Source organism: Eulemur rufifrons, chromosome 8 (genome assembly GCF_041146395.1).
Source record: "Eulemur rufifrons isolate Redbay chromosome 8, OSU_ERuf_1, whole genome shotgun sequence".
NCBI lineage: Eukaryota > Metazoa > Chordata > Mammalia > Primates > Lemuridae > Eulemur > Eulemur rufifrons.
Window position 1 is genome coordinate 73,255,438 of NC_090990.1, and position 24,581 is coordinate 73,280,018.

At 38.8% G+C, this 24,581-nt stretch overlaps 2 protein-coding genes, 3 non-coding genes and 1 pseudogene across 9 annotated transcripts in view; 4 read left to right on the forward strand and 2 right to left on the reverse strand.

Moving 5' to 3' along the window:
* Window positions 1-9,826: 9,826 nt before the first annotated feature.
* RPL5 (ribosomal protein L5) lies at window positions 9,827-19,664 on the forward strand. The gene is made up of 8 exons (XM_069480182.1): window positions 9,827-9,903; window positions 11,163-11,232; window positions 11,313-11,428; window positions 13,000-13,134; window positions 14,357-14,559; window positions 15,628-15,805; window positions 18,139-18,227; window positions 19,478-19,664. Exons 1-8 carry the CDS (start codon window positions 9,901-9,903, stop codon window positions 19,575-19,577), a joined length of 894 nt encoding a protein of 297 aa, XP_069336283.1. The 5' UTR covers window positions 9,827-9,900; the 3' UTR covers window positions 19,578-19,664.
* LOC138391204 (U4atac minor spliceosomal RNA) lies at window positions 12,468-12,604 on the reverse strand (annotated as a pseudogene).
* On the forward strand, window positions 15,464-15,558 carry LOC138391141 (small nucleolar RNA SNORD21). Its single transcript, XR_011234756.1, has one exon. It is a non-coding gene; the product is annotated as a small nucleolar RNA SNORD21 (small nucleolar RNA).
* Window positions 16,292-16,401, forward strand: LOC138391150 (small nucleolar RNA SNORA66). Its single transcript, XR_011234765.1, has one exon. It is a non-coding gene; the product is annotated as a small nucleolar RNA SNORA66 (small nucleolar RNA).
* LOC138391149 (small nucleolar RNA SNORA66) lies at window positions 18,328-18,460 on the forward strand. Its single transcript, XR_011234764.1, has one exon. It is a non-coding gene; the product is annotated as a small nucleolar RNA SNORA66 (small nucleolar RNA).
* Window positions 19,665-21,018: 1,354 nt separating the features above from the next.
* Window positions 21,019-24,581, reverse strand: part of DIPK1A (divergent protein kinase domain 1A) — a 94,132-nt gene continuing 90,569 nt past the window's right edge. For 4 of the 5 annotated variants that reach the window (XM_069480180.1, XM_069480177.1, XM_069480179.1 and 1 more), the window contains 2 exons: window positions 24,248-24,424; window positions 21,019-22,210 (listed from right to left, as the gene is read on the reverse strand). In XM_069480180.1, coding sequence (XP_069336281.1) covers window positions 21,398-22,210; window positions 24,248-24,424 — 990 coding nt within the window. In that variant the 3' untranslated portion in view covers window positions 21,019-21,397. The remainder of the gene's footprint in view (window positions 22,211-24,247; window positions 24,425-24,581) is intronic. The other variant, XM_069480181.1, reaches the window with a different exon arrangement.

Genomic DNA, 24,581 nt, shown 5'->3' on the forward strand with positions numbered 1-24,581 from the left:
AGCACCTTCAAGTGTTACCACTCCCCAAACGGTGCGCAATGCACTCATTGTGTAGGCATACCCCCATCCCCTCCCCCACCCCCCACCTCAGTCTGATATGCAATTGGTGTCGTTCCCAGATTTGTATTTAGGTGATGATCAGGGAAACCAATTTTCTGGTGAGTACATGTGATGCTTGTTTTTCCATTCTTGGGATACTTCACTTAATAGAATGGGTTCCAACTCTCTCCAGGAGAACCATAGAGATGTCGTATCTTCATCATTCCTTATAGCTGAGTAATATTCCATGGTATACATATACCACAGCTTACTAATCCAATCATGTATTGATGGGCATTTGGGTTGTTTCCACTAGACTCACAGTTTTAATTCTCAGGTAGGATTCCTGGCATGTAACACACTCCCAGCCAGATGCTTCTTTTTGCTTATTTCATAGCCCCTTCAATCTAGTGGCAATAAGAGATTTTTTTTTAGGCAACTGCTCTTAAAACACCATTGACCTATAAAGTTTAGCAATCCTCAGGCTTTTCCAATTTTTTCTTAATGACTTGCCATAAACCTAGCCTCTAGGAAACCATCTAAATATTACAGAATCTTTTAAATATTTTGACTTTCATAAAACTATGTGATAAATTGGTGTTTAACTTCCCAAATTTGTCTGAGACTGCCTTCTTTAGGCTTCAAGGGCTTCCCTCCTATTCCTATTATAGTTATGTGGGCCTTTTCTGGTGAACAAGACTAAGTACCTTAGTTCATACTGATCAAAGTCTTATAAGTCTTCATTTTCTGGAAGATTGTAATGCTTCAGTTTCAGTCTGATGACCTAGAAGTTGACAAGCAGTTTACTAGTTGTAGTTTCACTTTTATTTTTAAACAAAGTTGATTGTAGTCAGTCAAACTAAGGAATGTTTACATTTTAGTCAAACAAAAATGCATCATGGAGGTCTTTCTCCACTTGTGGAGACTGACCCATTCCTCTCTGGAACATATTTAAAAAAAAAATACCTCATGGAATATGTTCCAAAGTCAAACATACACACTTAACGAATTTTTTTCAGAGTACCAGGTTCCTCTTAGCACAGTTTTGAGGCAGGCTCAAATGTGAAAATTACACTGATACTGCCACCTGTGTTCTACTGTGACAGGTTGTGGCATCCATTTCTTCGTCTGTAAAATGGAGGTAGTAATACTACCTACCAGAATAGGATTAAGGATTAAATGAGATAATGTAGTAAATGCTTAGCATAGACCCTGGCACATACTAAGTTCTCAAAAGATATTTGCTATTTTTAATATATAGAAATCCAGGAGCCCCCTTTCTTTTTCCCATGCATGACCTCCCAATCCAGTCTGAGTAATCATGAACAACAACAGATCGGTAGAAGCCAGTGAAAGTCCGGCATAGCCATTCATTGGGGAGGGGCTCAGGCATTTAAGGTCCTGTGGTCTTTCATGGATGTAAAGTTACGGTAAAATATCTCCCTTTAACCCAGGCAAGAGAGACTCTTGCTCTGGCCCTGCACTTTATAAAACCCTGCATATCACAAACACACAGAAAAGTAAATTATCCAAGAATGCATGGCTACAAAACAAAAATAAAAACAACACAGAGCTATGGCTGCCTCTGTCACTTAGGACTTGGCACTCGGCTCCAACCAGAAACTCTAAGCATCTGCCCTGGTAATCAACACCTTTCAGGCCCCAGGGAAATGCCACTTCTCATTTCTTGTGCTGGATCCTCAAAACAAAAGGCAACTGTATCTGAATATCATGAAGGTTTTGGGGTTGTGCTACTGTTGACATTTGAAATAGACACTGCTTTGGAGTGCAGGAGGATTTGAGTAATGGAAATTTTTTTACATAAGAGGCAAAAAACAAATTATCAACTCCTTTCTTTTTGATAATGCGAATGCAAAACGTTCTTGAATAAAGAAGTAGCATGTCTAAGTAGAGCCAAGCATCCATTTTCTTGCTTGTATTCATGCTCTAATTCCTGATTTCAGAGATATTCATCATGTTGAAGCAACTGATGCTCTAGAAGAGTAAAGTGAAACAACAGAGGTGCTCAAATAAGAGCAAATCAGCATCTTTGACAAAAAGATGAATTTTGTGTTTGGACTATCTAGTTATTTGATATATAATATTGCTTGCTCTGAATAATGTTAATACAAATGTTCAAAATCCCAAACAAATCTAAATTTTAAAAGGATTAGAATTTTAGAGAAAATTTTTTTTCTAAATTGAATAAAACTGTATGAGAAATATTCAACAAAAGTGACATTCTACTTAAATACAAGAGAATTAGAACAAGGCAACAAAAATTTTTACATGACTGTGAAGAAGAAAACTTATGTACAACTAAACCTAAAACTAATTTCTGTGGAGATTATTTTCTGATCCTGATAGATCAGTATATAGTCTAATTGAAAAGACATTTGAACAAATTGAGCAACACACTGCTATTTTTGTTTTTCCTTTTTCTTTTATCTTTTATTTTTAGACATAGGGTATTCTTTTGTCGCCCAGGCTGGAGTGCAGTGGGGCGATCATAGCTCTCTGCAGCCTTGAACTCCCACCTGAGCCTCCTGAGGAGCTGGGACTTCAGGTACATGCCACCCCAGCTAATTTTTCTTATTTTTTGTAGAGACAGGGTCTTGCCATGTTGCCCAGGCTGGTCTTGAAATTCCTGGCCTCAAGTGATTATCCTGCCTCCACCTCCCAAAGTGCTGAGATTATAGGAATGAGCTACCATGCCTGGCCTCCTATTTTGTTTTACTTTATCATACCCCAGCATTGAAATATTGGAAAGAATTACCAAAATCTGCATGGCCATAGCTACTACAACACGAGATAGTGAAAATCTCAATAAAAGTGATGGTGATTTATGTGATAATGTTAAAATATCTACTAATAGTTTCTGTGAAAACAATAACAACATATATGATACCATCACACAGTTTGAATATGATATGTAAAAATCATGGTTCATTGCCAAATCTAAGTATTGCTTTAAGAATTAATTTAAAATTACAGTTTCTCTTGCTTGAGCAGAACAAAATTTCTCCAAATTGAAATGAATAAAAACTATTTAAGAGGCCAGGCGTGGTGGTTCACGCCTATAATCCTAGCACTCTGGGTGGCTGAGGTGGGAGGTGAGAGGATTGCCTGAGGTCAGGAGTTCGAGACCAGCCTGAGCAAGAGCGAGACCCCGGTCTCTACTAAAAATAAAAAAATTAGGCCGGGCGCGGTGGCTCACGCCTGTAATCCTAGCACTCTGGGAGGCCGAGGTGGGCGGATCATCCGAACTCAGGAGTTCGAGACCAGCCTGAGCAAGAGCGAGACCCCATCTCTACTAAAAACAGAAAGAAATTATATGGACAGCTAAAAATATATATAGAAAAAATTAGCCGGGCATGGTGGTGCATGCCTGTAGTCCCAACTACTCGGGAGGCTGAGACAGGAGGATCCCTTGAGCCAGGAGTTTGAGGTTGCTGTGAGCTAGGCTGACGCCACGGCACTCACTCTAGCCTGGGCAACAAAGTGAGACTCTGTCTCAAAAAAAAAAAAAAAAAAAATTAGCTGGGTGTGGTAGCACATGCCTGTAGTCCCAGCTACTCGGGAGGCTAAGGCAGGAGGATGATCTCTTGAGCCCAGGAGTTTGAGGTTGCTGTGAGCTAAGCTAATACCACTGCACTCTACCCCAGGCGACAGAGCGAGACTATCTCCAAAAAAAAAGAGTGACAATGACCTACAAAAGGTTGTCTAATTTGGCATTACTATCTGTAGAACACAAATTATGTGATATCTTAATGATAACAACATAGACATTTTGTTGAAGACACAAAAAGGAACTTTTCTGGAATATATGTGTTATAATTTATGAATTGTGTATGTCCTTATCTTGTTAGTCATCCAAACATTGATAGCCTATTAGTAGAATACCCAGACATGCTCAATCATAATTGCCTTTGATATCTTTATGACTTTCAGTACCATCAAAAACCATACCTTGGCTGGGCACGGTGGCTCATGCCTGTAATCCTAGCACTCTGGGAGGCCGAGGTAGAAGGATTGCTTGAGCTCAGGAGTTTGAAACCAGCCTGAGCAAGAGTGAGACCCCCGTCTCTACCAAAAAAATAGAAAGAAATTATCTGGACAACTAAAAATATATAGAAAAAATTAGCTGGGCATGGTGGCACATGCCTGTAGTCCGAGCTACCTGGGAGGCTGAGGCAGGAGGATCACTTGAGCCCAGGAGTGTGAGGTTGCTGTGAGCTGGGCTGACGCCATGGCACTCTAGGCCGGGGAATGGAGTGAGACTCTGTCTCAAACAAACAAACAAACAAAAAACCATAGCTTTTCAGAATTTAGGAGCTCAATGAAAAGAAAAAAAAAAAACCACAGCTTTACACATTTTTGTTTAAAAAGTTCTTTCTTTGGAAACTTTTTCCTAGATAAAAGTACAGATTTAGGCCAGATGAGGTGGCTCATGCCTGTAATCTCAGCATTTTGAGAGACTGAGGCAGGAGGATCGCTTGAGGCCAGATTTTCAAGGCCAGCCTGGACAACATAGTAAGATCCTTTTTCTACAAAAAATAAGAAAAATTAGCCAGGTGTGGTGGCATGTGCCTGTAGTTCCAGCTACTCAGGAAGCTGAGGCAGGAGGATTGCTTGAGCCCAGGAGTTTGAGGCGGCAGTGAGCTATGAATCCTGCCACTGCACTCCAGCCTGGGTGACAAAGGAAGACCCTGTCTCAGAAAAAAAAAAAAAAAGGAAAAAAAAAGGGTACAGGTTTAAAATGTTTAAAAATTTCCAATGGATTAATATCTATAAAGAGGATCCAACTATAAAGTAGTTCACCATATTTACTATTCATCAATCTATAACCGTTATACAAATTCATGTAAAGCAGAAACTAGTTACAAAGAAAAACTAAGTTTTTAAATAACAAGTTGTTTTTAAATAACTTAAGATGCTTTTCAAAATTTATTTTTTTAATTGACAAGTAAATATTGTATATATTTATCATGTACAACATGCTGTTTTGTGATATGTATATATTGTGAAATGGCTAAATCGAGCTAATTAATACATGCATTCCCTCACATATTTGTTTTTTTTTTTTTTACGGTGAGAACACTTAAAATCTACTCTCCTAGCAATTTCAAGACTACAATACATTGTTATTAATTATAGTCACCACATACAACAGATCTTTTGAACTTATTCCTTCTAACTGAAATTTTGTATTAAGATTTTTTTCATCATAATTATGAAAGTTAGTGGTTTCCATACACAACCAGCTGATTAGGGTGGTAAGTAGGCACCTCAAATCATAGCACATGGGCAATATCTTAGAAATCTTTTCACATATTGGTGTTAAATCATGAAATTATCACTACCAGAACTAAAAATTGCTAAATTTTTTTGGCTTATAAACAATAGAGATTTATTTCCCATAGTTCTGGAAGCTAGAAGTCTGAGATGAGGGTGCCAGCATGACTGAGCGCTAGTGAGGGCTCTCTGGGTTACAGACTGCCTACTTCTCCTTGTATCCTCACACAGTGGAGAGCAGAGAGAGCTGCGGATTTATTTTATGTTTAACATATTTAATGACACTGAGTTCACTTTCATTTCAAATAATAAAAGCTGTATTTCCCATACTAGCAGGAATCAATGTTTTATTTTTTATTTTAAAATAATTTCAAAACCACAGATTGGTTGTAAGAAGTACAAAAACAAAACTTCCACTTACCCTTCTCACAAATTCCCCATTTTTTTTTTTTTTTTTTTTTTGAGGCAGAGTCTCACTTTGTTGCCCAGGCTAGAGTGCCGTGGCGTTCACAACAACCTTAAACTCCTAGGCTCAAGCAATCCTCCTACCTCAGCCTCCCAAGTAGCTGGTACTACAGGTATGTGCCACCATGCCCAGCTAATTTTCTTTCTCTATTTTAGTTGCCCAGCTAATTTCTTTCTATTTTTAATAGAGACAGGATCTTGCTCTTGCTGAGGCTGGTCTCGAACTCCTGACTTCAAGCGACCCTCCCACCTTGGCCTCCCTGAGTGCTAGGATTACAGACAGGAGCCACCACACCTGGCCCCCCATTGTTGATATTTTGACACATTCACCTTATTAATCTCTGTCTCTTTACACATATATATGTATATGTATGTATACACACATAATTATTTTTCCTGAGCCATTTGTTGAAAGTTGCAGAAACAATGTCCAAAATAGTTTGATGTGTATTTTCTGTATTTCCTATAAAAAAAGATCTCTCATCTATCACCACAGTCTACTTTTCAAAATCAGAATTTAACACTGATCCATTATTACCATCTAATCCACTCAAATTTCACTGATTGTTTCAGCAATGTCCTTTTTTTTTCCAGAGACAGGGTCTCTGTTGCCCAAGCTAAAGTTCAGTGGTATGATCACAGTCCACTGCAATCTCAAATTCTTGGGCTCAAGTGATCCTCCTGCCTCAGCCTCCTGAGTAGCTGGGACTAGAGGCCTGGCTAATATTTTTGGTTTTTGTACAGATGAGAATCTCACTATGTTGCCCAGAGTAGTCTCAAACTCCTAGGCTCAAGCAATCTTCCTGCTTTGGCCTCCCAAAGTGCTAAGATTACAAGAGTGAGCCACAACGCCTGGCTGACAATGTCCTTTGAATAAAACAAATAAAAAGCCTTCTGATTTCCCTTGTTCATTTCTTGTCCAGGATGCAACACAGAATTGCAAGTTGCATACAATTGTCATGTCACTTTGGTCTCTTTCAATCTGGAATAATTGTTTAGTTTTTCCTTACCTTTCATGGTCTTGTCATTTTTGAAGAGGATAGACCAGTTGCTTTGTAGAATTTTCTAAATCTGGGTTTGTTTGTAGTTTCATCATGATTAGATTTGGTCAGTACTTATTAAATAGCTGTATTAGATTAATTATGTAAATTAGGCAGGAAGTGCTTCTGTGTTCTTCTCAGCACATCCTATCAGGAAGCATACAATGTTGATTTTGTCCCATTACTGTGATTTTTAACTTTTATCGCTTGACTAAAATGATGTCAGCTGAGGGCAGTGGACAAGTACCCATTGGCCCCTGGTGTCACCAATTGCACTGGCTGGGCCAGCCATACTAGCCACTAGCTCCCAGGGGAATGGGTACACATCTTTTTTATTTCATTGTTCTAGATTTATAAGGTTAGAAGGAGGATAAAGAAGATAAAATGTATTTAATTTAACAGCATGTTATTTGATTCATAGCTTCTAAATATTCAGATGAATGTTACATGGGCTTTCCTATGTACTCTTGCCCTAAAACATGCAAAAGTTAGGAGTGGGCCTGTGTCTGGGTAGACTTTCCTTCCTGATGCTTTTACCTCCAATGTAAGCAGGGCCTGACCAAGACATGTGGCACCTCTGGTAGGCTAATAACTTGATGAGCCACCAAAATGAAGGTTTTTAAGTATTTTTCTACAAATACAAATTGCATGCCTCTTTCTTAAAACTTTCAAAAGCTGCTCAGGGAAGATTGAGCCACACTTGCCTGTAAAGAGTGTTTTTATATTTCTCCTCTAGAGCTCTATTGACACTGGCCAGAGTAGATTTTGTCCATTTTTTCTATTATATAAGGAATTGCAAGTTAAGAACAGAGGTAATTGGCATCATAATTCTGATTTATCCCAGGGGCAGTTTTGTGAAACCCTTAACCTTGTCATCCTGGTTGGCAGCCCCTTCTAGCTCTGACAGTGAGCAGCTGATACTCTGATTCTTTCCTGCTAGTTTAAATGCATATACACCAGATGGGTGCTATGGCTCACACCTGTAATCCTAGCACTCTGGGAGGGCGAGGTGGGAGGATAGCTTGAGCTCTAGAAGTTCCAGACCAGTCTGAGCAAGAGCAAGACCCCCGTCTCTACTAAAAATAGAAAAATTAGCCCGGCATAGTGGCACACACCTGTAGTCCCAGCTACTTAGGAGCCTGAGGCAGAGGATCGCTTCAACCAAGGAGTTTGAGGTTGTTGTGAGCTAGGCTGACCCACGGCACTCTTCTCAGGGCAACAGCGTGAGACTCTGTCTCAAAAAAAAAAAAAAAAAAAAAAAAGATACTAAAAGGCAAAGAAGCAGGAAATAAAGATACACTAAATAAAGTCTAGCTTTTAAATTTTTAAGTAATAAGATAAAAATAAATAAATAACAAACCCATATACACCCATCTCCTATGGGCAGACTTCAATCATTGGAATGTGGGAGTGTAAAGATTCATATTGAGGATGGAAATATTTTAAACTGCTTCACAGTTTAATGTGTCTTCTTTTCTTGGTGGAGCCAGCAAATTCCATTCTTGGACAAAGTAGGATTTATGTGCTTTCCTGAGAACATTTGACTTGATTAAGGCCAAATTTAAAATGCAGATTCCCAGTTGCCAAACACCAGAGTCTGATTCAGTAGAGGTGGGGGGATATTCAGATATCTACATTTTAACTAGTACTCAGATGATTCCCACACAAAAAGCCCAAAGATCCCCTCTGAAATACTGTTAGGTTAGGGAATACTTTCTCTTGAGGTGCTTTTTTGTTCATTTATATGGTTAGTTCTCTTCAGCCTCCTTGTGGAGTATAGAAAAAGAGAACAGCTCATTCCCCCAGTTATAATTACAGTCATACACTGTGAAATCAAATTTCATTCAACAATGGAGCTCATATACAATGATGGTCCCATAAGATGGCCCTGTAAGATTATAATATGGTATTTTTCCTGTACCTTTTCTATATTTAGATGTGTTTAGATACACAAATACTTACATTGTGTTGCACTTGCCTACAGTATTCAGTACAGTAACCTGCTGTACAGGTTTGTAGCCTAGGAGCAATAGGCTATACCATACAGCCTAAGTTTGTAGTAGGCTACACCATCTAGGTTTGGGTAAGTACACTCTATAATGTTTACACAACGATGAAATCGCCTAAGGAGCATTTCTCAGATGTATCTGAGTCGTTAAGCAACACAGGACTGTAGTTCTTAAAAGAAAGGAAAAAGTACAGCAGTGCGATGGCTCTCGCTGGTCATCCTAGCACTTTGGGAGGCTGAGGTGGGAGGATCACTTGAGGCCTTGAGCTAAGGCTGGGCAACATAGTGAAACCCTGTTTCTACCAAAAAAAACAAAGGAAAAAATTAAGCTGGAGCCGGATAAAAGGAACAAGGGTGCGGTTAGGGATCAGGGGAGACGTGAAAGAAGGAGTTCTTTCACCTGGTACCAAATACCGAACATTTACTAAATGCACTGTGCAAGGTGCTGGAGATTCAAAGGGGCACATGACAGCAGGGCCTTCCTCAGAAAGTTTACAGTCTACGGCTGGCTGAAGCAGGTACGAAGGGGCTGTAGTAAGGCAGAGGAGAGATCCCTATTCCAGGCTTGGGGCTCTCACGCAAGACTTCCTGATGGGTCCCTGTATGCACTGGGCCGGGATGAGTAGTGCAGGAGGTAGAGTCCTGGAGAGGGCAAGAGGGCTTCAGAGCAAATTCTTCTTAACTTTAAATGTTTTTTCTGGCTTACAAAAGTAAAACATGTTTGTTATGAAAAACGTTCTGGCAAAGAAAGTGAAAGCCTCCAGTAATTCTCCCTGCTCCTGCTCTTGCCCAACCTTGTCGGGTCCTGTGCCCGGAGAGTTAGGACCCAGTGAGGATATGCGCCGAGGCGAAGCCCGGCATTCACCCTCCTGCCAGCAGGGGGCAGTAAGCCTCACGCCTAGTGGCGGCGCCCTCTCTCTTCCACACGTCGCTGGCGTAATCGCCCGTGCTACATACTGCGCCTGCGCACGGGCTACGGCCTTTTCTCCCCCCTAGCGCTGCTGGGCCTGCAAGTCCGTGTGGAGCCGCGAATGCGGGTCTCTATTCGGCAGGATGGTGAGTGGGTGCCTCAATCTCGGGGCTTTGGATGCACGGGGATTCTTTTTTCTCGCCCGAACGCCAGCCTGTGGCCCGTCTTAAGCGGCGCAGGGGTCGGATGGCATTAGATTGCTTGCTCTGCCATGGTCGGGTTGCCGCTCCCAGCGTGGCCTTAATGGCGGCCGCCCGGCGTGCAAGCCTGGGGGGAGGGGTTGTTGAAGAAGGTTAGCGTGAGCTTGGGTGGTAGATTGGGGTGAAGGGTGAGTTTAGTAGGCAGCCTGAGATGATAGTGCCGTTTCGTCTGAGTGGGCGCTGGTAGACGGCTGGGCGGAGGAGGTTGCATGTAGTCGGCCTCACACCAGCTGGAGGATGCCCGAGTGGAGGCGGGCTGCGGGTCCTTCAACCCGGCTTGATCCCGACTGCTTCAAGGGCTTTCTGGGAGAGTCTGGGAGTCAGCGAGTCTTTCAGGAATCCTGTGCCTGTGGGCCAAGGACTTGGCTTTTAAGCCAAACTCGTCAGTGGAGATTGGAGGCCGAGGCGTCCCTGGCTCCCGGAAGGAAACTTGTTTAATTTGGAATATGTGCCTCCTGGTTTCTCCAGTCCGTCACTGGCTCCAGTTTTTAATGATTGTCAGGATGGGGCCCCAGAGTAGGGGAGGGATGTTACTTTAGTTGGTGGGGGAGCAGTGCTGTTTTAATGGGGAATAATTGCTGAATGTGCTCTTGCCCGATTAAGTATTGTGGCAGGTAATCTAGGGTTTTGAAAAACGTACACGGTAAGTGAGAGAAGTATATTGTTATCTGAGGTTAGGTTTTCGAAGTGGGACATACGGTTATTCCGAACACACTGACGTTTGGTACCACCACTGCCCTCTAGAGCAGTGCTTCCCAAAAGTTTGGTACAAGGATTGGTCTTCAAGGAAACAAGTACAGAAATTGAGAGTAAGCATTTAAAAACTTTTGCAAGCAACTTGACAGTAACTTTATACCTCTTAAAACTCATGAATTGGAGCTTGCATTTTATTTGTTTTTTTCTTATGATTTTGTGTTTCTCTAATGACTTATTTTTATTGTATTTTATAAAACTATCAGTTTGACGGATGGAAAATAGAAGAAAAAGTGGTTACTGACCCCAGTTGACTTGCAAAACATGGGACTCTACAAAAGTGACAGTTGTGTGTATTCTCAAAGTTCAAGTGTTATTTTTGTTACATGTTAAGTCAAAAGTGTCATCGGCTAAAACATTTATCAAAGTTTTAATATTCTTTTTTCTTTAAGGGGTTTGTTAAAGTTGTTAAGAATAAGGCCTACTTTAAGAGATACCAAGTGAAGTTCAGAAGACGACGAGGTACTGTTGGTTTTTTATGTTTACAGTATTAAAAATCTTTGCAGTGGAGTAGTCTTTCTAAAATTATTTTTTTCTTCCAGAGGGTAAAACTGATTACTATGCTCGGAAACGCTTGGTGATACAGGATAAAAATAAGTACAACACACCCAAATACAGAATGATAGTTCGTGTAACTAACAGAGATATCATTTGTCAGGTACGTTGTATTCTAGATGCAGGCATTCCCCTTTACTAACTGTGCTGGAGAAGGGAAACAAAGCACATGATGTACGGGTTTGAAGGACTGTGTAATACGTCCAGAAACATTGAATAAGTAGTTCTTTTCCTCTTTGGAGGTCTAGAGTTAGAGCCTGGGAAATTGGCACATTAGAAAACATTCTTGACTGAAGGTTAACTGTGTTTGGAATTCCTGACCCAGTTTAATCCCATTTGTTTTCTAATTTGGGGGAAAGAGGTGGGGAGATTAGAGACTAGTAGGAGATTCTTACCCATCCCAATTTCAGTAGAATAACAGTTTGTGGCTTGGGGGCCCTGGCTCATGTCTGTAATTCTAGCACTTTGGGAGGCCAAGGCAGGAGGATCGCTTGAGGCCAGAAGTTCAAGACCAGCCTGAGCAAGAGTGAGACCCTGTCTCTACTAAAAATAAATAAATAAATAAGAAAAATTAGCTGGGCAAGGTGGCATGTGCCTTGTAGTCCCAGCTACTTGGGAGGCTGAGGCAGGAGGATCCCTTGAGCCCAGGAGTTTGAGGTTGCAGTGAGCTACGATGATGCCATTGCACTCTATCCTGGGTGACAAAGTGAGACCCTATCTCCAAAAAAAAAAAAAAAAAAAGATAGAGTTTGTCATGGACTAAGTCCTGATTCTTGCCACATGGCCTTACATTGCCATTTAACTACTCCTCACTGAAGAGATAGGTAATTGTGAGAGTTAAACGGAACTCCTAAGATTGTTATTTCTGCTTATTGTTTGAAATAGGTTTTAAAATGTACAAAGATATCTCCCACATAAAAGACGTTTAGGAAGTGGCAATTTGCCCCTGGATGCTAGTATTCTGGGCTTTTACAACTAGGGGAAATTCTGATAACTTCAGATTGGATGATCTTCTGCAGTAGGTAGGCACACCTGTTTCCTGGGCACATTAGCTTGTTTGTGAAAGCAGTATCTAAGTCTGTAGCCAAGTTCAGATAACTAAACATTGGGTACCTGAAACTTTGTTGAACTTAACTTATGCTTTGTTCAGAAGGTGCTTGAAATAATTGGGTGTTTCTCTTTGGCATTTTCTTTATTTTTATTTTTTAAAAAGACCTTAGCAGTACTGCCCTCACTACTCGTTTATTGGACAGTAGCACTACCCCAAGAAAAGGATGGCTATCTCTTTGGCTTTTTAAAGTGCCTCTTTAGTTCACCAGCTAACCCTGCTAAGAGTCTTTTCAGTATTTAAAAGTAGGGAACTACAGTATAATTTATTCCACATACATCCTAATATTCAATGTCTTTTTGGCAACTTTAGCCTTGCATACTCTGACGTTAGTCAAACATGCTTACACCTACACCTACCTACTACACAATTGCTTAATTGTTATATAGTTGACCAAGTCATAAATTACAGTTGGAGGTATGTAAGTTTAATAAAGATGAGTTTTAAGTGATGCAGATCTATGTCTATTCAGCTTTTTTTTATTCGTTTGAAAAAGAAGGCACTTAGGACAATTAATGAAAGAGTGAAAGCAACAGATCACTAACCTGGCTTTTCTCTTACTATAGATTGCTTATGCCCGTATAGAAGGGGATATGATAGTCTGCGCAGCTTATGCACACGAACTACCAAAATATGGTGTGAAGGTTGGCCTGACAAATTATGCTGCAGCATATTGTACTGGCCTGCTGCTGGCCCGCAGGGTATGTACAAGATGACTTTAATGTGCTTTGGGTTTAGTTCACTGCTTGCACATGGATAAGATACACCCAGCTGTGGCTTCAGGAGAGTGCCTGCTTCCTATTTTCTGCTCTGTTTATGGGTATATCTAGACCAGCTTTGTCCAGTAGAATTTTCTGCAGTGATGAAAACCTGTAATCTGCTGTCTGGTTGGATTCACACCTGTGGCTATTGAGCACCTGAAATGTGGCTAGTGCTACTGAGGAACTGAATTTTTAATTTGAATTTCAAAAGCCACTTGTGGCTATTGACTACTTAATTGGATAGCAAAGACCCTATTCCAGAACTTCAGAATCTACATTATGATACAGTGTCCAAAGTGATGTATATGCACATTAAAATTTGAGAGGTGATGTCTTAAATGTTTTTGGGGGTGAGCATTGATGGGAAGATTCATTTTTGTTTTAATCATTTTTCCATGTTTTCGCAGCATTTCCTATATATGCTATGTTATGTTGGTAGGAGATGAAAATGTGATTTTGCCTTATTTTTGTTATCTCTTGGTTACCTTGGTTTACAGTGGAATTGTTGAGTTTATGCCTCAAGGTTGAGGATTCACATCTTCATTGGTTATAAGTATATTTGAATGGGGGGAACATTGTCATTAATGAGAACAACTTGGTACAAAGGCACTGCTTGCAGAAAAACCATAGCTAGGTAACTGTGTACCAGCAAAGGAGTGGCCCAGATTAACATGTAGTTGGAGAGTAGAGCCACAAACGATGCCCCTCAGCCCAGGATCCTATCCCTACAAATTCTATTCCAGATAAAGTTAAACAAAAATACATGTGATAATGTGTAATATTTAGTTCTTAAATTACTATAGCCAAATATGACTGAAGAAGTGTAGTGAATACCTCCCTTGAATAAATATAAGAATCAAATTAAGTTTATGCTTTCTAATCGATTGCTACATGAATCAAGTATGGACATGTAGCAAAGATTCAGGAGCCATAAAACAAAGTTATTGTAGTTGTGGGTGAAATTGAATGTATGCAGTTTCTTTTTGTAGCATTTAAAAATTGAATTAACCTTTTAAAGCACATAGTGGTAAAGGGGATGGGTGAATTGGAAGGAAATTTTTTTCCAGTTGTCAGAGGTCGTTAAGGTGACATGAGATGTTTTAATTTTAGAGTGGTTTGAATATATACAAATAGGCATTTACATTGGCTTCTTTGTTAATAGCTTCTCAATAGGTTTGGCATGGACAAGATCTATGAAGGCCAAGTGGAAGTAACAGGAGATGAATACAATGTGGAAAGCATTGACGGCCAGCCTGGTGCTTTTACGTGCTATTTGGATGCAGGCCTTGCCAGAACTACCACTGGCAATAAAGTTTTTGGGGCCCTAAAGGGAGCTGTGGATGGAGGCTTGTCCATCCCTCACAGGTAATGATAGTATTTAAGAAAAATTTGAGAAAAAGACTTACGAAAGATTTCTAAACTTTCAACTGGAAGTAAGATTGTAAGCCATTTTTGGAAGTTAAGTGGGTTGTTTTAATTTGTAGTTCCTTTGGTTTGAGTTAATGATTTTTTTGTTGTTGAGTAGATGCATCTTACTAGGCATATTTTAGTGGTTGGTAATTTAACAACCAAAATAATAATTTTTGGCAAATCGATTTTTATTTTTGGTAAGCCTAAAATACAACCTAACTGGAATTTTGCTTTTATAATGTAGAGTTGGGGGAGGAGTATATTTTTTTGAGGACCTGTTAGATCTTATGCACAATTCCTCACTGTGAGGTGCAGGTGTTCCAGGAGGAGCATTCTCACTTGGGGATTTCATTAACTGTGATCTTGGACAAATCACTTATTCCCATGTAGCCTGAGGCACCACAGAAATTAAAAGATTGGGGTGGGGAGTTTTGAAACCCCTTCTTGTGCTGATATGCAGTAGAATTAACTTTGCAGTGGTAGAAAACTGTTTTTGAGACAGAGTCTCACTCTGTCGCCCTGAGTAGAGTACTGTGGTGTCAGCCTAGCTGTCACTGCAACCTCAAACTCTTGGGCTCAAGTGATCTGCCTCAGCCTCCCGAGTAGCTAGGACTATAGGTGCACACCACGATTCCCAGCTAATTTTTCTGTTTTTAGTAGAGACGGGGTCTTGCTCTTGTTCAGCCTGGTCTTGAACTCCTGAGCTCAAGCAATCCTCCCGCCGTAGCCTCCCAGTGTGCTAGAATTACAGGCCTGAGCAACCATGCCTGGCTTATAGTGGTAGGAAATCTTGGTAATGGTTTTTTAAAGGTGTTTGTGGCATGAATTTCTTTTTCATCATCGAATTCAGAGAGAAGCTGCCAAATGATGATACCCTACTAACTGAGCAGTCAGTAGTTGGTCCTTTGGTTGCATATGATGCAGTAATTGTTTCAAGACGGGACTGATGGCAGCTAACTGAGGTTAATACTTAATAGTGAACTAATTCCAGTCTATACTAAAATATGAAAAACTTTATTTTAGTACCAAACGATTCCCTGGTTATGATTCTGAAAGCAAGGAATTTAATGCTGAAGTACATCGGAAGCACATCATGGGTCAGAACGTTGCAGATTATATGCGTTATCTAATGGAAGAAGATGAAGATGCTTACAAGAAACAGTTCTCTCAATACATAAAGAACAACGTTACTCCAGACATGGTAAAAAATTTACCTAAAAATGCCTGTGTTGGTTAATTTATCAAAATGGGTTTACTGCTTGTTTTTTGGGGCGGGGGTTACATTCTTGTGTTAGATATATTTCAGGTTGGCGATTGAAAGGCGAATGGGCAAGTTTGTAAGTATAGATGGGCTCACATAAGATACTCTTGGCTTGAATGAAATAAGGATGCTCTGGACGAGAATATGATAACTTGCTGAGCTAGGCTTGTCAGTATGGTTTTAGGAATCTTAGATGCTGAAGCATGGCAGGCTTCAAGCATCTAAAGCCTTTGGTGCCTTTTGTTCTTTGGCTGTTCTGTATTTTTAGATGTCATTCTTGTGGTCATAGTTGTAATCTGCTTTGTTTGAAATGAGGTGCTAGATAATTCACTAATTTTGATACCATGGGAGAGGAAAGTTCATAGTAAATATGTGCTACATTCTGGACTTTCTGAATATCTCAGGCATGCACACAGAAAAGGTGAGGGACATATTTGATCACTAGTTCAGCATGATGTTGCAGAAACACGGGGAATTCTATCTGCAAAAGTGAGTTTGGCTACAGGCAGTGGCTCACCCCTGTATTGCCAACACTTTGGAGGCTGAGGTGGGAGGCTCACTTGAGCCCAGGAATTTGAGGTTACAATGATGAGGACGTTGCACTCTAGTTTATGTGACAGAGTGAGACCCTGTCTCTTAAAAAAAAAGTGAGTGTAGTGTAGTTTATTGGCCCTAAAGTTTGATCTGTGCAGCTACCTCTGTTAAGACATTGAAGTAATTGAAGCTTATAGTATCGATTTTGAAATTACAGTGAAAATGTAGAACACAAATCACATTAAAAAGTCATTGAGAAAGGATCACTTTGTTATTTGTATGTTTTGGATACTGTTGTAAGGCTGAATAAACACATAGTTTGTGTTTTTGAGATAGGAAAGGAATTAAGGGAATTAAGTTTGGTATCAGTAATGTAGATGCATGTTAATTTTTACTTGATTATGTTTGTTTATGTTACTACTGAGTTTCATCCTGGTAAACACTTCTTTTACTTTTAGACTTTGATTCTACTTGGCTGCAGAATGTTTCTTCCTTAGTCATGTCATACTTGGTCAAAACTTTTCAGACTCCCTTTCTGTGCTTTCAGATGTTTATTTCCTAGTGGTTTCCTGTATACAAGCTGTACTTCAGCCAGACTGCTTTTTGGTTAAAAGTAATTTTCTAGCTAGCTCGTTTTATCCACAGTGGCCTCTTTCCTCTTGTGTGCCTGCTGAAATCCTCTACAGACATCTGATATATCTTCAACAGGAAGTGGTCTTTACCTAAATTCATGGCTTTATCTACATAGGTGGTTGTACTTCCTTCTTGTTTGATGTCTTGGGAGGAACTTTGTTGCTTAGATTTGTTAAATACAGTGGATGGCTATAATAGAGTGTTAAAAGAGGCAGAGAAACTTTTTAAAGGGATTTAGATATTTGAGGTTTCAAATGCAGTGAACATTCTTGCATTATTTTCCTTTACTAAGCCTTATGCAAATGCATGCAGTGATCACTTTCTCCACATGGAATGAGTAATTTTAGAGACCTAGATTACCGTAACATTCTTGGGGGGCGGGGGGCTGTAATTGTTATTAGATATTCACATTTGCAACCTTTTTTTGATGAGTTGTAGAACAAAATTGCCCAATAAGATATCTAATCAAATAGCTTTTCAAGAAAAATTCAGACCACCTCCTGGTTCTAGAGGCCTTATATTACTGCCAGACATTAGTTACTGGTGGTAGGGAAAGGTAGAAGAGGACCCTAGTACATAATACTGAGAAACGCTTTGAAAGACTTATCAGGCAAAGATGGAAAATGTAAATCTGGGGAATATGGGTGACAAATGAATTTGGCAGTTGCTTCTTGGCCCCAGTGTCATCTTAATTAACATATTAAATACTTTTGTTTTGGCATGGATCCTCGCTTCTATGAAAGCCTTTAGGCCAGACAGTATTTTAAATAAGCAGTGCAATGTGTGCTTCTGTACAAGTAAATTTGCTTTAGAGTGACTGAATGGCTGAATTCCTCAGAAATACACATAGGTTTTTCTTTAGTAAGACAGAGTTTAGAGTTGTGTAAATAGTGTCAATTCACATTGCATAAGGTAAAAATTGGGAATTTGTTAGGAAAAAGTGGGTTACATTTAGAAATTTAAACACTTGACAACATTGACTTAGTTTGGCTCCTTTTGAGAATCTGGCTTAGAGGGACAAAATAAAACAAGTAGTATAGTAGTTACATTAATATAGTAGGGCATGTGAAATGAAACCAAGTACTGTTTGCTTTCCTTTGTTTCAGATGGAGGAGATGTATAAGAAAGCCCATGCTGCTATACGAGATAATCCAGTCTATGAGAAGAAGCCTAAGAAAGAAGTTAAGAAGAAGAGGTATGTGTCTTACCATTGTCTTTTCAAGAGAAACAAGTTGGGAGTGGTTCCCATACTGCTTCATCTAGTCTTATCTAGTGGTCAGACTCTCAGTGAAGTAGTGCAGACTCGATCACTAGCTCTGCCTGATGTGGCAGAAGCTAAGGGAACCAGGTTTGCTAAAGTAATTATGGTGATAGAAACGTATGAGCCTCAGACGTTACTGAGGTTGCCCATTCTATCCTAGCACAGTATAAGTACCAGTTACTGCAGTTTTTTATTGGCTACCTTAAAAAAGTTGCTTTTTATTGATCTTTCATGGTTTGATTTTTTTTTTAATGGAATAGAAAATAATACTGAATGGACATCTAAAATTAAAAGCGTAACTTTATGCTTTTAAATTTTTAGGACATTTTTATGTATTTTTATTATAAGTTGACAATTTGTATAAATCTATAGGGTACAAAGTGATGTTATAATTTGTGAATACAGTGTTCAGTAATGAAGTCAAGCTAGTTAACATGTCCATCACCTAAAATACTTACATTTCTTGTGGTGAGAACATTTGAAATTTACTCTCAGCTATTTTGAAATGTAAAATACTTTCTATTATTAACTCTATTCACCACACTGTGCAATAGAACAAAAAAAAATATCATACTCTTCCTGCTTGAGATTTTGTACCCTTTGACCATCTGCCCATTCTCTCCTCCCTCCAGCCTCTATAACCACCATTCTACTTTCTGCTTCTGTAAGTTTGATTGTGTTAGATTCCACAAATAAGTGAGAACATGTGATATTTTTGTCTGGCTTATTTCACTGAGCATATTGTTTTCCAGTTCCGTCCATGTTGTCGCAAATGACAGAATTTCATTCTTTTTAAAGGCTGAATAGTATTGCATTTTGTATATATATATATATATATATATATATATATATGCCACATTTCCTTTATCCATTCATCTGTTGCCATTGTGAGTAGTGTTGCTGTGAACGTGGGAGTGCAGATCTCTTCAACAAATTGATTTCAAATCTTTTGGGTAAATCCCAGAAGTGGGATTGCTGGATCTAACGTTTTTATTTGATTTTTGGTCCTATGGGGTAATAGGACATCATAGTAGTTGTAGTTTGAGAAAGTTAGCTTAAACTCATAAAATAAGTACATATATTAGAACTTGGATTATTTAACCTCCATCTGATTACAAAGTTTCTCTATTCTCTTTAGTTACGGTTTTGAAAAATATATTCCTGTCTTTTACTTTGTTTTGTAGATGGAACCGTCCCAAAATGTCCCTTGCCCAGAAGAAAGATCGGGTAGCTCAAAAGAAGGCAAGCTTCCTCAGAGCTCAGGAACGGGCTGCTGAAAGCTAAACCAAACAGCAATTTTTTATGAGAAATTTTCAAACAGACAATAAATTTATTGAATAAGCAGCTATTTCTGTGTCAAGCTCTTGTTGTTATGGAACTATAGGAAATACCCTAACATTTTATAAAGGCAAAGAAGTTAACAGGTTTTTTTTTTTACAAGAAAACAAGTGTGGCTTTTTTCAGGAAAAGTTGCCGTGCATGTTTCCAACAGAGTTCACACATACTTGGGCTTCTATTCTCCCTGACAGGAGTTGTTACCCCTCACCTTGTATGATGTACAGCTCTCCCTAAAAATATGGTAAGCAACAGACCAACCATCGCTAGGAGATACTTCTTCCATCCATTTATTATAACCAGATGATTAGTGGGAAGAGAAAGTACCTTCAAAGTACAGTCTTAAATAAAACTGGTGCTGATCCATGGCTTTAATTCTTGCGAGAAAGCTGTCTGGGGAAGGTCACATAGATTTAATACATTGAGTGCCACACTAGGAAAAAATTTCCCTGGGGCCAGGGTATTTTATTACAAAAATAGAATAAAAACTTTGAAGACAAAGCAATCCTTTCTAATTTAATGAGAAATTTGTTATTTTTTATTTTCTGTGCGTGAGTTATATGCAACTCAGGTGACACTAGAATGTTTATACTGCTTGCCACTTGAGTTACATGTGATTCATGACATACTTAATTTGTTTGGGGCAATTGAGTCTTCATATGTTTAACAAGGCCCTGGGCTCAAAACTAGCATGAGTTAAATACAACTCAACATGGCAGTTAATGTGTTAACCAGGTGAAACAACTTTGAGCAGAAAATACTGGGGCTTTTCTCCAAAAGATGGTATTTCATTTTATGTAGATGTTGAAAGGTAAATGCCACATCTGAGTACACAAGTGAAAATAACAAAGAGGAGCACATAATCTGGTATATCAAGTATACAGGGGAAAAGAGTAATACATTTACATGCCTCTTTAAGAAATAGCCCTTTGGTCCACAGGAAATAAAACTTTGAAAGTGGAAAATTAATACTAAAAAGCCTTTAATAATTTTAGTCTAGCTCTTTTCAGTCCCACTTTCTGCATAACTCAACTTCAAGATACATGGATCTAGATTGGGTCTATGGCCTTCAGATGTCAGTTTTGAAGGGCTGGTTTGGCTGGTTGATACTAAGATGGACCTTTCGAATCTACTGGATAATTAAAAGTTCAGTTTTAACCCCTAAAATTGCTAATTGTGTATTGTCTTAGAACATTCTGAAGTGCTCCACATTTTGATGTCTGGGATTAATAAGTGTAAATCTATAATACAATAAATCATGCTATGAACCCAACATCTGTTTATAAAGGAGTAATTTTAATTAACCTGCTTTGCAGTCTTAATTTGTTAATGTGCAAACTTTACCATGCTAAGACATTAGTAAATTTATAAATTTTCTTTGAACAGCAGCTTCAATGCAAACACAATGTTTCCAGCAATGGTATTTTGGCTAACATAAGTCTACAAATCACTCTCACTGTTGATGTTTATGGAATGAGGCTTTTCACAGTATTAAGTCATTAGTGAAAATAATTATACAGTGAATGTACTTGGGAAATGTAACAGGGCTTCTAAAAGGGCAGGAATGAAATCTTTTGGATCTGTAGATCCTGTACGTCTTGCCATTACTTCAGTAATCACATGTATTTAAGATGATGGCTTCTCAGGTCCAAGGGAGGGGAGTTTTTTGTAACTGGTAGGGATGTGACTCAGAAGCCATTTTTTAAAATGTTCAAAATTGTTCTTTAAAAGTGGTAAGTTTCTTGCAATGGTAACAATGTCCAAATGAACTAAGAGTCATTTGTGTAGGAAATTTTCTTCCACAATAATGTTTTTAGGTTATTTAGTATCAAAGAATGTTCCATTTCCATTTGATTTGCTGTGACTTTGAGAGCAATACAAGAATAAAGCTGCTTTTCTAATTCTTCACGAATTTCACTTGGAGCACCACGCAGTAGGTAGTCTTTGAGTAACTGACAGGCTTTTGCCAAGTTTGGTTGTATCACTTCTGAAGTACACTTCATTGTATTCTGATCACAGCTAGTTCTACAATCCGTGCCATAGACACAGTCCAAATCAGACTCACAGTGACGATCCTTAATAAGTTCTTTCAGGTTTGTCTCTGGCACAATTTTTCTCATATCCACCATTTTCAAATCATACTTATCATTATATCCTAGGTTTTTGGCACTAGTATCACACATGAGGAAATTTCCATAGGGGCCATGGAAAACGTCTTCCACAAATTCTAAAAGTCCTATGGCTATTTTAGCCTTTCTAGGCCATGACGGTGTGAACAACTGATCCATGCTTCTTCTGAACCCAGATGGAATAAAAAGTTCAATTACCCATGGAAGGCTTATTCCATAAAGAGAGGTATATTCAACACTTTCCATCACATAGAGATCACCACAGAATCCCATTAATTTGGGGGTATGTTCTTTATCTTGAAGTATCACCATGAGAAGAAATTCATTTAGTTGAAGAAGTGCCCATGCTGACTTTGCTTCTCCCAAGGAAACCTGGCCATCTTTGTCTCCGTCAGCCACTGTCAAGATGAGATTAACTAGTTCAGAGAGGTTTCCTTGGTCACCCAACTTTGCCTGTCAAGATAAGAATTTATCTAATTATACAGAAAGAATGAAAAACAAGTTTATCTCCTATGTAACATACTAAATTCCTTTATACGCATTATTACCATGCCAGGAATGACCTTGCTACTGAATCCCCATAAAGGAACCTAACACGTTACATCTCTAAATATTTATGACCCTTCCTAACCTAATTAGAACCGTGTTTTGTAACTGCAGTAAAACCCACTTTAAATATATTTGTTAATTAAAAAAAATGGCCACTCTTAACTCCCCTGGCCCCTTCAAATCCTGTAGATAGTTAACCAACACACCAAGTAATTATTCCTCATCTTCTTCATACATTTACTTGCAAAAGTGCATTGTAATGTACTTACATCATCAAAGTTATAGTAAGGGTCAAAAGAAAATTATTGTCTCCTATTTTATATTTATCACATTAACAGAATTATTTTGTTCAAGTAGTATTCCAACAATGGAAGTTAAAAAGTATTTCCCTGTTAAGGTTCTCTGGGATAAAATAGTCTGAAATGCATAATGCATGTAAAATGGCCAAAGAAAAAGATTTTGAATGAAAATAAAAGAGCAATAAAAAATGAGAAAATAGGCCAGGCATAGTGGCTCATGTCTGTAATCCCAGCATTTTGGGAGGCCGAGGTGAGAGGATCACTTGAGGCCAGGAGTTCAAGACCAGCCTGGGCAACATAGTGAGATTCCCATCTCTACAAAAATTAGCTGGGGGTTGGGGCATGCACCTATAATCCTTGCTACTGGGGAGGCTGAGGCAGGAGGATCGCTTCAGCCTGGGAGTTGGAGGCTGCAGTGAGCTATGATCATGCCACTGCACTCCAGCTTGGGCAAGGAAGTTAGACCCTTTATGACATTCCAATTTTTTTTTTCCAGAAAAAAAAAAAAAGAAAGTGAGACCTTGTTTCAGAAATTTAAAAAATTTAAAAACTCTTTCCAAAACTATTTTCATTTTTGTATATTTCTATTTATATAAGTATTTCTTTAAGTTAAAAATAATTTGCAATTAAGGTACTGATTTTTTTTTGTTTTAGAATAGGAGGAACTGCTATCCTTTTTTTCTTCCTATTATTTTTAGTTCACATGTAATTGTACAAACTTAGGGGATACAGAGTGATATTTCAATACATGTATATAATGTGTAATGATCAAATCAGGGTATTTAGCACATCTATCACCTCAAACATTTATCATTTCTTTATGTTGTGAACATTCAAAATCCTCTCTTCTAGCTTTTTGAAAATATACAATAGATTATTGTTAATCATATTTACCCTACAGTGCTATAGAATACTAGAGGAATCTCCTATCTAGGTGTACTTTTGTAACTGTTAACGAACTTCTCCGGATCCTCTTCCCTCTACCCTTCCCAGCCTCTACTAACCATAATTCTAGGAGTGTATTAACTTTATTTCACCTTTTGTGTATCAGTTTGTTTTTTTTTTAACAGACACATACAGAGAGTATGTATCAGTTTTTGTTTGTTTGTTTGAGACGGTTTTACTCTGTTGCCCAGGCTAGAGTGCAGTGGTGTTATCATAGCTCACTGCAACCTCAAACTCCTAGTGATCCTCCTGCCTCAGCCTGCTGAGTAGCTGGGACTACAGGCGTGCACCACCACGCCCAGCTAATTTTTTTAGTAGAGACGGGGTCTCACTCTTGCTCAGGCTGGTCTTAAACTCCTGACCTCAAGCCATCCTCCTTCCTCGGCCTCCCAGAGTGCTAGGATTACAAGCATAAGCCACCTTGCCTGGCCAAGTATGTATCAGTTTTCAAGTCAAACTTTTCAACTAGTTAACGAACTGCCCCCTCATATCTGGACATTTTAATCTAATATAAATAATGTTAAAGTAAACATTCTCTAAAATGTATTTTTTGTTTCTTTTCTTTGAATTATTTCCTCACGATGGAGTCCCTGATAGAAGTCAAAGAATATCAGCACTTGAATGGCTTAGGATGAGGTCCTGCCAATTCCTCTGAAAGAATACTGTTTCACAGTAACAAGTGAATAGACAGACTTACCTTAAAGAGACTGTAGACCATTTCTTTGAATTTCTGTACAGTAGTTCCCCTAGTTGGCTTATCAAATAGCACTATTTCTTTTCTTGGTTCCAGTTCAGTTCCAAAATCAAGATGAAGTGCTTGTTCCATTTGACATTTCACAACACCTGGTAGATTATCCCAAATCCCTAAATACATCTATATGGAAAAGAACAACAAGTTATCTATTATACTAAGTAGAAAACTCTAAAAAATATACCACCATATTTTTAGGGTCCTCCTCTCTAAAAACCAAAACAAAACACAAACAAGCATCACAACACTGAGATTGAGCTGTGACTTTATTTTCGAACTG

Coding starts and splice junctions, on each gene's coding strand:
- RPL5 (XM_069480182.1), top strand. Junction 14,560..15,627: donor GGCTTGTCCATCCCTCACAG/GTAATGATAGTA, acceptor ACTTTATTTTAG/TACCAAACGATTCCCTGGTT. Junction 18,228..19,477: donor AAAGAAGTTAAGAAGAAGAG/GTATGTGTCTTA, acceptor TTTGTTTTGTAG/ATGGAACCGTCCCAAAATGT.